This window comes from Myotis davidii, unplaced genomic scaffold (assembly GCF_000327345.1).
Source record: "Myotis davidii unplaced genomic scaffold, ASM32734v1 scaffold111, whole genome shotgun sequence".
Classification (NCBI taxonomy): Eukaryota; Metazoa; Chordata; class Mammalia; order Chiroptera; family Vespertilionidae; genus Myotis; species Myotis davidii.
In genome coordinates, this window is record NW_006284347.1 from 3,385,378 (window position 1) to 3,400,581 (window position 15,204).

The window sequence follows — 15,204 nt, forward strand, 5'->3', positions numbered from 1 at the left end:
ATACGTAAATTGACCGTAACAGCAGAATGACTGGGAATCACTGGTCACTATGACACACACTGACCACCAGGGGACAGATGCTCAATGCAGGAGCTGCCCTCTGGTGGTCAGTGCGCTCTCACTGGGGGGAGCTCTGCTCAGCCACAAGCCAGGCTGACGGCTGCCCATACAGCAGTGGTGGTGGGAGCCTCTCCCGCCTCCTCAGCAGTCCTAAGAATGTCCGACTGCAGCTTAGTCCTGCTCCACGCTGGTAAGTGGACATCCCCTGAGGGCTGCCAGAGGGATGTCAGACACTGGGGATACAAAATTAGTAATCCCCCGGGGAGCAGTCTTAAGCCAGCAAGTGGTCACCCCCGAGGGGTCCCAGACTGCGAAAGGGCACAGGCTGGGTTGAGGGACCCTCTACCCCCAAGTGCACAAATTTTTGTGCACCGGGCCTCTAGTAATTACTATAAGTTTATATCTCTTATCTACCAATACTACCCCTGTCTAGAAGGTAATCAAATGAGTCCAGACAACTTTGGTGAATATCATTTTTGCTAAAAGCCCCCACCAACAGATCTTGCACACTGAGATTCTTCAGAAAGAAAAAATTAAGTTTTTTTATTTAAGTATCAATCGGCTGCCTCCTGCACATTTGTTAGAAACATTATTTTAATTTAAAAATTACCTTACTTTATAGTCAAACATCATATAAAACACAAAGACTAAAATTTATCAATTAGAACACTTTCAAGTATGTGTAGTTTACTGTGTATCAATTATATCTGAGTAAAGGTTAAAAATTAATTCTAAGTTTGCATCTTAAAAAGTTAATAAAAGTAGAAAATATTTTATCAAGTCAATAGTACAAAATAGTATGAATTAAGGTATTTCAAGGGGCTTCAACTCTACCTTGAAGGATGAGTAGTATTTTATTAGGCAAAAACTTTCTAGGCCAAGAAAAGCCAAAATTTCAAATGAAATGAGGTTAAGGGCAGAGCTCATACAAAAGAAAAAGAAACAAGCAAAAAAAACAAGATGGAAATAACAGTGTTCAGGCAGGGTGAGCTAGGCTAAGGACTCTGAATATAATCTGTAAGTATATATTTCTAAGTTGTCTTGGAAACATTGAACAAACAGCCAAGACACTGGAGTCTGGCAGTAATATGTGGAAACCAGAGCCTAGACTGGTGTGGTGGCAGAGGGAATTGAAAATGGGGCATTTTAAAGGATTTGGTGACAAACAGATATTAGGTCATAACACTAAAATGGGTTCAGGTACTTACTTGAGTAAGCTCATAGGCTCGGTAAGCCAAAAGTGATGTAATTCTACTGGCATTCTTCGACACATGACATTCATGCTTTGGTGTTGGATCCAAAGCACTTTTAGATTCCAAACTTTTTACACCCATGGGGTCATATATACTTTTTATTTTACCCTAAAACAGAGAAAACATTTTAAGTCCACCCAAACCTAAGTATTGACTATATAATTATAGAATATTTCTTAAGATATAGATCACCTATAACAGTTTTTTTCTTTAATATCTGACAATAAAGTATCACCCAACACATTTTGCAAATATTGAAGAAAAAGTTAACCATAAAAAAAGTGTTGTTTGAATTTATTTTATAACAAAGAAAAAATTTTATTCACAACACTTTTCACTAGCCTAAATAACATTACCAATATATTACCCTCCTTTCTTCATTCTATATTTTTGGAAAGGCAAACTCTAAAATACAGTAAGCTTACATCAAAGATGGCAAATCACTCTCAAAAGTATCTTTCTATACCAAACACAGGCAAGCTGTTTTTTAATTTAATCTCCTAAAAACAGGGTCAACTAAAATCCAAATCAAATGTTGTCTTTGATATATGAAATGTAAAAGTTGAAATTACCTTCATTATTTTAAAAATAACAACATCACCCACTGTCCCAGCTTCCAAAGGATTAGCCTGTAACAAATCAGGATACCTAGAAAGATAGATACCTAGTAAAGAGGAAAAAATGTTTTTAATTTAAATTTGACACGAATACAAAAAAATACAAATATTTAATCTAATGATAAGAAATAAATGATATGACCAACACCTTTTTAAAAAATGTAATGACAGTGAAGATCACTTATATTTCACCAAGGCAAAAATAAAACCAGAATAAAACATGAAACAAATAAAAAATTTCAAAATCTACTAGTACTCGACTAAGACCAAAAAAAAAAAAAAGATACTTAAAATCAATTTGGATAGCATGCAAAAATCAGAAACAAATAATAAAACTGGTTTCACATCACAAAACCTAACATCAGTCTCCTTTTCTGGGACTATGACAACTAATAAAAGGGTAATATACTAATTAGACCAGACATCCTTCCAGACAAAGCCATGGTGGTGGGGCCAAGGCAGAGGCGGTTAGGGGCGATCAAGTCAGCAGGGGAGAGCAGTTAGGGGAATCAGGCCAGCAGGGGAGAACAGTTAGGGATCAGGCCAGCAGGGGAGAACAGTTAGGGATCAGGCCGGAAGGGGAGAGCAGTTAGGGATCAAGCCAGCAGGGAAAGCAGTTAGGGGGATAAGGCCAGCAGGGGGGAGCAGTTAGGGCGATCAGGCCAGCAGGCCCTAAACCGGCAGTTGGACATTCCCTGAGGGGTCCTGGATTGGACAGTGTGCAGGCCAGGCTGAGGAAGAACTCCCCAACCCTCAGTGCACAAATTTCATGCACCAGGCTTCTAGTACATAAATGTAATTATAAGAATTGCAGTAAAATTAAATAATATATTTTTAAATGGCAACTTCATAGTACACAAATGAAAAAAGAAAAAAGATTACCCATGGAAGGACTGCCAAGAATTGTTATTTTGGACTGGCCCACCTGTAGTCCTTTTTCACATATGCTTTGAACCTAAATAAACAAAACACTTCATCTTGCAATCATAATATATTAAAAGTGTGAAAAGATATTTTGTAAACTTGTTTTAAATAAAATCTAAGCTTCTAAACTATGTATTTTTAACATTGAAGAAATTTTATATGTAAGACAGTTTATGACAAAATATTAATGTGAAACTGGCTTACACTTCCAATGTAACCATAATTGGAATCCAGTTTTGTTTATGCTAGATACTCAGAATTCATATTGCTCATATATAAGCAACCATTTTAGAGTGAATTGAAACTATTTAAAGAGAAAGTAACTCTGCCTAAAAATCTTCAACTAAAGCCTGGCCGGCATGGCTCAGTGTTTGAGCGTAGACCTATGAACAGGAGGCACATGCCCCGCTTACAGGCTCAATCCCCAGTACGGGTGTGCAAAAGGCAGCCAATCAATGATTCTCTCTCATCATTGATGTTTCTACCTCTCTCTCCCTCTCCCTTCCTCTCTGAAATCAATAAAAATATTTTTAAAAGAATCTTCAATTGAAGATGAAAAACTGGTTCCAAGCACATATAACCAACAATAAAGGAGATAATATATTTTAATAAAGGGAAAATTATACATTATCAAGCACATTCTAAAGTAAAAAAAAAATAGGTTTTGTCAAAAAAAAATGAGCACATTTGAAAAACAAATTACAAAACAATGAAATAGCTTTGCCTCACTAAATTATTTCTTCTACTTGTACATCAAGAAAATGTTACTTATAATTATCAAGTGTACCACTGAATAAATAAAAAATTAGTAATGAGAACATTCTCAAATTGCTTTTTTTAAATGAATCACTTACCTGATAGCGATCAACCATCAAAAATGCATAGGATTCTGAAAGTTCTTTATCTGAACGGCCATCAGACTTCAGTTCTCTTCGCTTTTCTGTAAACTAAGTGAAATTAAAACTATAAACAGCTCTGTAGCATGTAATTATATTTTTTAAGCTAAGAGTTTCAGTAATTTTATTTCTAAAAAAACCCAAACCTACTAAAGTACAAATTATCTTTTCTCTCCTTATAATTTCTGTGCTCCCATTTTTTTACTGTTTTAATTGGTTTTTTACCTTCACAATATAGTCAAATGAGCATCTAGTATTTATCAATTTTAACTTAATTTCTATTAAAATTTTACAACTCCAACTAATATATTTTTAAGTTCATGTTTTAGTTAACTTTGGATCACTCATTTTAAAATGGTGCACTGCAAAGAGTAAGTGCTTTAATAAATCTGTTGAATGACCCACTTCTAAATTATAAACTCAATTAGACAAGAAAAAATGTTTCATTTGTTTATAAGTGTATTCTCAATGCTACATACATAAAACATGCTCCAAACATATTTCCAGGATAAAAAGCGACTTGGTGTAAGTACATCTGAACTCTAAGTCACCCGAAACTGCTGGCTTTTGCTTGTATCTAAAGATACAAGATTGATACATTCAAAATATCTAATAGATTTATATGTAGTATGCAGGCCATTACTGATCTTTAATAATATAATCAGAGAATCTATAGACTCAATTTTCATATAAAATTAACAAATAATCTATCATAAAATGAAACCACATCAAACTACCAAGGTTTTCATTTTCTCTGGGAGTCAGTAACATTAAAGGTCCTTTCAAAGTTAAATTTTGGTAGCACTGAGTTAACCAACTTAAGAGTACAAAATTAATAGTATTGCATGTACATTAGAAAGCAATAAATACATCAAATATTTCTAAACACCTCATTTGCATTACTTCAGAATTACATGTTGGCTTTTCCTAAATCAAAATTCAAAGAATATTCTAATACATACATGAAATGTAAATTCACTATCTAACATGCTTAACTGTTTCCCCCATTCACACTTTTTTCACTAAGAATTTCAACTAATAAGATAATCCAGCCCTGGCCGGTTTGGCTCAGTGGATAGAGTGTCGGCCTGCGGACTGAAAGGTCCCGGGTTCGATTCCAGCCAAGGGCATGTACTTTGGTTGCGGGCACATCCCCAGTAGGGGGTGTGCAGGAGGCAGCTGATTGGATGTTTCTCTCTCATGGATGTTTCTGACAAACATCAATAAAATATATTTAAAAAAAAAAGATAATCCAAACATCAATCAATGGGGGGGAAATTAAGCATAGCCTAAAAAAAAAATACACTTGATTTCATTACGCTCCAATTTAGGCATAATATATAGTTTAAAAGATGTCATTTAAAACTAAGTGTGTTCCCTTCCATAATTTGGCTTTCCTAAAAACTTTAGCTTTCTTTTTTTAATCCTCACTCAAGGTCATGCTGAGAGAGAGGAAGGTAAAGAGAGAGAAAAAAAAAACCACATTGATATGAGAGAGAAAAACACTGATGTGAGAGAAACATCGATGGCCACCTTCTGTACATGCCCCAACTGGAGATTGAACCTAGAACCCAGGCATGTGCCCTGACTGGTAATGGAACCTTTTCAGTGCACAGGACAACACTAAACCAGTAGTCACTCTGGCTAGGCAAAAACTTTAGCATTTCTAAAGAAAAGAAAAATAAAACCAATTCCAGGCTACTAATTGATTCTGTAGAATCTGACAATTACAATTTAAAACATACCTCCTTTTCCAAAAGCTCATTATGTACCAAGCAAGCACATTTGTAGTTAAAATTTGTTACTGAGGTTGGTTCAAGGTAAGATGAGTGGAGAATATTTAAAACATCTTCAAATTCACGAGATCCTGGAGTTAATGGCTGAAAAAGTGCTAAAATAAAAAATATTAATTTTAAGATGGAATCTTAAATGTAGTTTCTTATATTTTTGTGGGCTTTTACATAAAATTTTCAAAGGCTTCAAGATTATCTTACTTTGTGATATGCAGAAGAGATACTTATTGATTCACTAAAGAAAAATTAAAACCAGTTGCCCAAATCCTTTAGCAATAAGCACCTCACATTAAACATGCAAACAATGTTATAATTTTGCAAATCTTAGGGATGCTACATTAGGCAACCTAAACTGCTTAGACTCTCATATGAACTTGCCCATATACTTAACTCCTACTTTATGTTACACTGAAACAGGGGACCATTTATTTCACCAAACTGTTTACACCCTAACTGATAAAGCATAAAAACAGTGAATAAAACATTTAGGTGTCTATAAAAGAAAATGATTCCATTTGGTGTTTAGTACTACAGTTAGATATGTTGCATCCACTGGCACTTTGTATTATCAACAAGTGGTAGGACATTTATTAAAAAAAATTAGTGAAAAGATGTGAAATTTTAGAGTCAAACCAGAATGCAAATATCCTATCTAGCATTTTCTGGCTTTATGGAGACCCTGGGTAAATCAATTACTTAACCAAACATAAGCTCAGTTCTCTCATTTGTAGAACAAAGAAATTTAACTATCCTAAGTAACCACTATATGCCACATGCCACACAGACAACACATGGAAAAGGTTCTAAGCACAGCATCTGGCACAAAGATAATAAAGGTTTTTATTCTCCACTCCTCCAACTATTCCACACCCTATTGAATTTCTAAAATACTTAAGTCAAATATTCTTAGACCAGTGGATTGCTGGTTTAATAACCTCAAATTTCTACTTTATGCATGAAATAGTTTAACTTACTCATAAATTTCAAATATCAAGTATATACACATATAAATTTCCCCCAAACATAAAAGGAACCACTTATTTTTCACTATAGATAACTTATTACCATTCTTTCAAAACACTTATAATCAATAAATGTCACAAAATACTTATGAAAACAGTGTTCTCTTATACATACTCCTTTTTTATAGGAATTTTTAAAAATTGATTTCAGAAAGGAAGGGAGAGGGAGAGACAGAAACATCAATGATGAGAATCATTGATCAGCTGCCTCCTGCACCCCCTCTACAGGGAATCAAGTCCACAACCCAGGCATGTGCCCTGACCAGGAATCAAACCTTGACCTCCTGATTCATAGGTCAACATTCAACCCTGAGCCACACCGACCAGGCTCTTACACATACTCTTAAAGATACTATACAGCAACAGCGAATAAGTTGTTTTTACTGTGTTTTCTCTACATAGTTTTAAGGTCATGATGTCAAATGATATATCCATCCATCCAACCATTCACCAGTCCATATATATTTTTACAAAAGTGTCTGTATGATACAGAATGAGTATCAAATGGTCACACTACTGTGGGATCACACACTAAAAAAAAAATTTTAAAGGAAGAGCATTAACATAGTTATTATGCAATAAAGACACTGACTGGGATGAGTAGTAGGGAAAAAAATAAAGCACTCACAAAAAACCCCACCCTAATTAGCACTATATGAAAATACTCAATAATCTATAATAATAAAAGAATAATATGCTAATTAGATAGGACAACCTTCCGAACTAAGCTGGGGCCACGAGGGAAGCCGGTGCCGGCAGCTGGGGGAAGGAAGGCCTATTCTTGCATTTATTTTGTGCATCGGGCCTCTAGTCTATTATAGCCTCCATGAGAGCAATAAATATATCTACCTTGCTCATTACTCTAACTGTATCATGCCAGTAATCAGAATTGTAAGCACTGATATAAGTAAAGGAAAATAAAAGAAAACTTGACAAAGTTTATTCTCAATAAAAAATGACTGTCATCATTTTTTGAATGACAAATTCAACAATTCAGTAATATATGAAACAAAATGGAAGCTCAAAAAAGGAGAAATACATTGTCTAAATTCAAATCTGTTCTATAGAATGTGGTAGGAAAAAACAGTTTTTCTTTGTGACAGTCCCCACTAAGTAGAGAAAAACTTGGCAAGGAAAACAGCATGTGGACTAGTCTTACAGACTTTCATATCCCAAATGGACCAAGCATGATTTAAAACTACCATATGATTTCACTTATATGTAGAACCTAATGAACAAAATAAGAAAATAAGTAAACTAACAAAATAGAAACAGACTACAGATACAGCGAATAAACTGACAGCTGTCAGAAGGGAAGGGATTTGGGGGACTGGGTGAAAAGGTGAAGGGATTAAGCAAAAAACAAAACTCATAGACACAGACAATATAAACAGTATGATGACTACCAGAGGAAAAGGGGGATAAGTGGTGACTGAAGGAGACTTGACTTAGGTAGTAAACACAATATACAGATGATATATTATAGAATTGTATACCTAAAATCTATATAATTTTATTAACCAATGTCACCCCAATGAATTCAATTAAAAAATACTTGGATAGTTTATGCATGATTGATTTGTATGTTTATTTCCCCCCATTGATTTTCAGAGAGAGTGGGAGGGGGGGAGACAGAGAAAGAGAAACATTGATGTGACAGACACATCAATTGGTTGCCTCCCACATGTGCCCCTACAAGGGTCAGGGATCAAGCCTGCAACAGGCTTGTCCTTGACCACAATCGAACCCAGAACCCTTCAATCCAAGGGCTGATGCTCTATTCACTGAGCCAAACTGTCTAGGGATATTTGTATGTTTCTAAACTAACAAAGTGACTTCAGATATCTAAAATATGCCAAAAAGTATCATATGGCTTCAAATTTCTAGGAAATTTTACAAGTCTTCATAAAAGAAATTACTTTCTTAGTTGAGCTGCTCCAACACTATTTCCACTATCAATCTAATCATGAGTAAAATTAAGTTAAATCATATAAATTTATATAGCAATTAACATTTTATTTTCAAAAAATACTTAACATTTCTGTTTCATACCAAAGTACTGTCCTAAAGAGTACCTACTTTTAAGAATTCAGATCAATATGCCCTTAAATGTACTTTAGAAATTTAACTATTCTGTTGTGAATGTGCATTCCCTGGTGGTTTATTTTGTCCTTAATAATACTCTAAACACTAGATATACCCTGGTCAAGATATCCTCACTTCCTTTACAGATAAGACATATACATCATAATCTTAATTATGGGCCATTTTTTGAGGTAAGAATAATAACCCTGTGACTATCCAAATGGGGAACAGAACATTTTATGTATTAATCATCCATTTCACTTAAAGGAAGTCAGCATCCAGCATTTTGTTCTCTGGATTCTGACAATTATTAAGTCTAATAATTAGTGGGTCATTACTACTTTTCAGATATTATACTAAGAGCTTTACATGCATTACCTCACCTAATCATCAAAATCACCCTATTTAGTTCATTGTGCCTATTTCACAAATGAAATTGAGACAGCTGAAGTAAACTTGCCCAAGGTAACACAATTAATGAATAGGGAAGCTGGGATTCAAACTCAGGCTGCCCAGAGCTCCAAATCTTATATCCTAAACCAGGGGTCCTCAAACTTTTTAAACAGGGGGCCAGTTCACTGCCCCTCAGACTGTTGGGAGGGCCGGACTATAGTTTAAAAAAAACTATGAACAAATTCCTATGCACACTGCACATATCTTACTTTGAAGTAAAAAAACCAAAACGGGAATATTTGTATTTGCATGTGGCCCGCGGGCCGTAGTTTGAGGACCCCTGTCCTAAACTATAAGTTAAAAAAAAAAGTGTGTGTATAAGTGCTCAAGCTATATTTCCAAGATCTAGAATACATATATATATATGTTCTTTTTCCTCACTTTACTAAAGTCATATAGAACACTTAAGACATAGGAGATTAGCTATAAAACAAAAAGAATTTGATGCCTAGGATTACGCTATTTCTATCCTTTTATGTGTCTTCTCTGAAATCTTTCTCATTGTAATGCATTTAATAGGGCCAAAAGCCATGGAACTCCCTTTTTTTTTCTTGGTTTATAAAGGTTAGCAACAAGAACAGTTCTTTCACACACTAAAAAACATGTAATTTTACTTATTTACATGACTTCCTTCAAATGCATGCCAGAATGATGACTTATGAGTTGATTTCTGATCACAATTCACAAGATTTCCCTCTCACAACGAAACTGATTATAAATTAAATTTTATAGGATTAAAGGAGACTTAGAAAGGCACTTGGAGATTTGTAAGTCAGGTAAGAAACACTGTATCACAGAATCAGAGCTAGAATCCAAATCTCCTGACTCCCAGTCCATTTTATCAATAAATATTTTTCATTACTGGTAGCATACCAAACAAACTCAAGAATTTAATGTTAGCCCTAACCGGTTTGGCTCAGCGGATAGAGCGTCGGCCTGTGGACTGAAGGGTCCAGGTTCGATTCTGGTCAAGGACATGTACCTTGGTTGCGGACACATCCCCAGTAGGGGGTGTGCAGGAGGCAGCTGATCGATGTTTCTAACTCTCCATCTCTCTCCCTCTTCCTTCCTCTCGGTAAAAAATCAATAAAATATATATATTTTAAAAAGAACTTAATGTTATATTTACGAAGTTGGAAGAAAAATAAAATTTAAGACATCAAATAATTCCTTATTCAAAAGAACATTTTTCTGCCCTAACCGTTTGACTCATTGGATAGAGCGTCGGCCTGTGGACTGAAGAGTCCCAGGTTTGATTCCGGTCAAGGGCATGTACCTTGGTTGCAGGCACATCCCCAGTAGGGGGTGTGCAGGAGGCAGCTGATCGATGCTTCTCTCTCATCGATGATCTCTATCCCTCTCCCTTCCTCGCTGTAAAAAATCAATAAAATATATATAAAAAAGGAACATTTTCCCACAATTACCTTTACCAATTTATTTAGTGTCAATGCTGATCTTTGTGTTTCTATTAAGATTGTGTATATGTTAAAAAAAATACTATGTACATATACACAAAAATAAGCTAAACTTTTAAAAGATGGAACACTTTTCAAAACACACAGGTGGATAATATGAAATATACATTCTAATTTAAAGTGACTAATTCATGGAAGAAAAGGAAATAACAAAAAGTCTGGGGATCACATGTGGTCTGTAATTCTCTCTGTATACAACCTCTCTGAAGTCTACTAGTATTAATGATTAAAACTCAATAAATATCCATTTGCTCCTTACAATAATTAAGTTACTTTAAAAATCACTTTTCTTCAGTCTAATAAAACTGCTATAGACTTTAGGAATGGTGTTTCATCTCTAATTCTAGGTTGAACATACTGCAGTATTAGCAATGAATACGCTGGCAGAGATCTACAGAGACAAGTACAAATATGACACTATTGACTTTTTCTTTGGACTAGGGACAAGGTCAAAAAATTTTTACTTCCATTATCTAGTATTTACATGCACCTATCAAACATTTTATGTGAATAACCAGATTCTGTCTACACTTTCATTCTCAGGTTTACTTCTTTTTTTAAAATATATTTTTATTGATTTCAGAGAAGGAAGAGGGAGAGAGAGATAGAAACATCCATGATGATAGAGAATCATAGATTGGCAGCCTCCTGCACATCCCCCACTGGGGATCGAGTCCACAACCTGGGTATGTGCCCTTAACCGGAATCCAACCTGGGACCTTTCAGTTCGCAAGCTGACGCTCCACCCACTGAGCCAAACCAGCTAGGGCCTCAGGTTTACTTCTATGTAGAGAAATCAATGGTACTTAGAACCCAGTCATTCATAGAGAACTACTGAAACACCATGCACATTTCCTTAAGAAGGAGACAGCTCCAAAAACAATTACAAATTTTGTGGGAAAAGATGGGAAGTGAGGAAAATTAGCCCAAGACTAGACCAGTATGGATGCAGGTGCATGATGATACACATGCACGAGACACCCGTACATGAGCAGTTACTCTTGTGCTCTACAGAAACCATTAACCAAAACACGTTTTACAGAAAGTGATTTCCCAAAAACTTTGGAGGGAAAAACCCTATCAAATACAATTACCATTTTAACTTACTTTTGATGACCTACACTATTAGATTTCAGAAAGAAGGCAATAGTGAAATGTCTACTGAAAAAATGCCGTTCTACAATTTGTTTAAATGTAGAACAGTGCTTCTTTACACTATTATAGAAACCAGCCCAGACAATAAATAACACAACATATATTAGAGTAAAATTTTACTCTTCCAGTCAATAGGCCATTCAATCTGTCAGTACTGACTAAATGTATTAATTTTATAATGAACATAATCTCAATTCCCCACGGATGAAGACATGCTAAACATTTCTAAATGTAGGTTAAAAAGAAGCACTGTTGACCTAGCTGGTTTCGCTCAGTGGATAGAGCATTGGCCTGTGGAAATAAGGTTCCCAGGTTTAATTCCTGTCTAGGGCACATGCCCAGGTTGTGGGCTCAATCCCCAGTAGGGGGCATGGAGACAGTCGATCAATGATTCTCTCTCATTACTGACGTTTCTCTCTCTCTCTCTCCCTTCTTCGCTGAAATAAGTAAAAATACATTAAAAAAACAAAACTTTTAAAAATAGATCAGATCAAAAACTAAATAAAACTCATATATTAAAAAAAAAAGTCTTGCTACAGTTTGAGTAGTGACAGGTACTCTACACCTAGGTTCAAATTCCAACTCCACCATTTACTAGCTGTGTGACTTGGGCAAGTTATTTAATCTCTCAGTACTTCACTTTCCTCATCTATAAAATGGGAATAGTACCTACCACGTAGTATTGTTGAGATTTAACACATATAAATTGCTTAGAGTAATGCCTAAACTTATTAAACATTATAAAGTATTTGACAACATTACTTAATTGGAATGGCAGTATTTTGGATGTTACCCTATTGTCAAGATAAAGAAAACTGAGTCAACACGTTACTATACTCACATAGTTTTTACCTTTAAGGTACCAAAAATATTCAAGTTCTAATCTTTAATTTCACTGGAAAACATAGCCACAAGAAAAGGTTTTCCGTATTAAAATATGAATGCAACAGAACCGTTGATACTTGAAAAGTTCAAGCAGAGGTATCTACTAAAAATTATCTACTACTCATGATTAGTTGACTTATACCTAGCCAAATCTTCTACCTTTCAAGAGATGATTTTGAAATTGTGAAACTCACAGTACCTGCTGCACTGCTTTTGATAAAGCATTTTGTTTTAAATAATGAAGCCCTGGCTGATTTTCTCAGTGGGCAGAGTGTCAGCCCCCAAAAGGGTCCTGGGTTCGATTCCGGTCAAGGGCACATACCAGTTGTGGTCTTGATCCCTGGCCCTGGTTGGGGTGCATGCGGGAGGCAACTAATCAATGTGCCTCTCTCACATCAATGTTTCTGTCTCTCCTCCTCCTTGCCACTCTCTAAAAAAATCAATGGAAAAATATCCTCTGGTGAGGCTTAGGAAAAAAAAATTAAAAATTAGAAAAAATAAAAAATGAAAAGTTGAATTTTTCTACTAAATTCTATCACCAAGCACCAACTGCTCTCAGCTTGGACAGAATAAAGTCCATGGTGGTAAAATAGCTGTTTATTTAATTTTAAAGGCTCCATTTAAATCATTTTAATGATTGCACTATTTGAATAGCTGCTGCTCAGCGTATAAATATTTAGACAACTTAAAAATTACTCATTTCCACTACACATGAAAAAGTCCATTGTGTTATATTTTCCTTATCCACAACCTCCCTGAGAAGAAAAAGGTAACAACCTTTTGCCTCTAAGTGAAAATGGTAAATATAAATTTTCTCCAGAGTATCAGACTCAGGAGAGAAAACAAGTTTCATATTTCCTAATTCCTGAATTATATCCACTTTTAGTGTGTTCAAATACAGCAGCTTCACAATTTATCTTACTTAAAGACACAAAACACAGTGCCTCTCAACACTTTCTAGTGCCTTCTCTCATTTCAAACCAAACTGTCAAAGTTTCTAGGCCAATTTTCTGATCCTATCAAAAGGTAAAAGGTGGTACATCATAAACCATGATATGCCAATAAGCCATATTAACGAGGGCCCATCTGAATTTACTTCCAACCTACTATCAATTGATAATTTAGGCTGGGCATCAACTTTCCTCATATAGTCTATACTCTATACTATACAACTCAACCAAAAGAACTGACAACCTTGACCTTTACAAACATCCTCTTGAACCCGGAAAATATTACATTAACTCATTTAAAAAGTATTTCTAGAAACATCCTCATGCTGGTGGACAAAAGGTAACTTCACCGTTGCCACCACTTTTTTCCCACAAGGATCTTCTTGGCTTTGTCATCCAAACAGAAATTAACAGTATGTGTACCTAACTGATAAATGGCTCTAACAATTTCAGTTGGGCAAATGGAGTTGGCTATGCACATGGAAAGAAGCACATGCTTCATTCCAGATCCTGTCTTTACTAAATTAGAAATGTTTTCTATAAATAAAAAATTTCCTCTATTTTCCTAAGTAAATCATGACAAACTGAACCACGCAGTAAATAAAAAAGAGGGTTTAAATCCAGAACATCCCAAATCACTGGCTAGTCAAAAATATAGTGCTATAATAGAAAACAATAATTCTGATCTCCATTAAAACGTGTCACAAATATGGCAGTAAGTTTTAAAAAAAAGGTAAACGTAGTTCATCTCACTGTTCCCATATTGGCTCCAAAAACTTGACTGGATTTTTTTTTTATCTTAAGTTCTCAGATGCAATATCAAATTGGTGACTCTTGGGCATAAGCTAACCTCTCCCATTTTTTTCCCTAGGGAAGTTACTGCACCAAGAGCCTACCTTCCCATTCTTCTCAAATACAATATAAAGATGCACTGAAGTTTGGATTTAAAAGGAGGGAGAGAGAGTGAGAGAGAGAGAGGCCTATTTAATCAAACGCTTCAAAAAACAAGAAAAGAAATCTACATGGAAATGAAGTGTGATGGAAAAGAGCAGTGTGCATGAATCACATCTAAGGGAAGACGCTGACATCCGGCCCATTTCAAGGAGACACAGAAGAGCTGAAGAACTTCCACAAGGAGAAGCACTGGAGATCCTCTGAACAACGCAGGGCCTGGGAGAAAGCTCCAGAATCCAGGGCCACGGGCTACTTCCACAGTGAGACTTCTCAGAAGCATCCTGAGGAGGCACACCGGCTTCTCTGCCTTCAGGGGCTGGTGTGGAGGGAGGGGCCCCGAGCACCATCTTTTCTTTACAGAAACGCTTCAAACCTGAGCTGCTTCCAGCTTCCAGGGGGAGAGGGGGAGAGGGGGAACGGAGGAGCGTGGCGCCCCCGCTTGCCTCTCGCTCCGAAGCGCAGTGGCTGGGCGGCCGGCGCTGCCTGCGTGTTTACGTCTCGGATGGGTGTGGGAAGAGGAGACGAGAGATTCTAATGGAAAGATGGAGGGGAGAGAGGAAGAGGGGTTGGGGGAGAGGGAAGCACCACCTTTCTTTTCTCTGCTCTTCCTGGGGATCTGAAAAATCCTCCTAACGGGTCTTTCGGGCTCTTCGGGGCCTTTGGGGAGTGGGGCCGCCCCCGC

The 15,204-nt window shown here is 36.2% G+C and overlaps 1 protein-coding gene across 3 annotated transcripts in view; it reads right to left on the bottom strand.

Annotated features, from left to right (window-relative positions):
• Nucleotides 1-5,666, bottom strand: part of FAM208A (family with sequence similarity 208 member A) — a 48,081-nt gene extending 42,415 nt beyond the window's left edge. For all 3 annotated transcript variants that reach the window (XM_015571191.1, XM_015571189.1, XM_015571196.1), the window contains exons 1-5: nucleotides 5,496-5,666; nucleotides 3,709-3,801; nucleotides 2,813-2,885; nucleotides 1,886-1,977; nucleotides 1,269-1,421 (exon numbers count right to left, since the gene is read on the bottom strand). In XM_015571191.1, coding sequence (XP_015426677.1) covers nucleotides 1,269-1,421; nucleotides 1,886-1,977; nucleotides 2,813-2,885; nucleotides 3,709-3,726 — 336 coding nt within the window. In that variant the 5' untranslated portion in view covers nucleotides 3,727-3,801; nucleotides 5,496-5,666. The remainder of the gene's footprint in view (nucleotides 1-1,268; nucleotides 1,422-1,885; nucleotides 1,978-2,812; nucleotides 2,886-3,708; nucleotides 3,802-5,495) is intronic.
• Nucleotides 5,667-15,204: the final 9,538 nt, after the last annotated feature.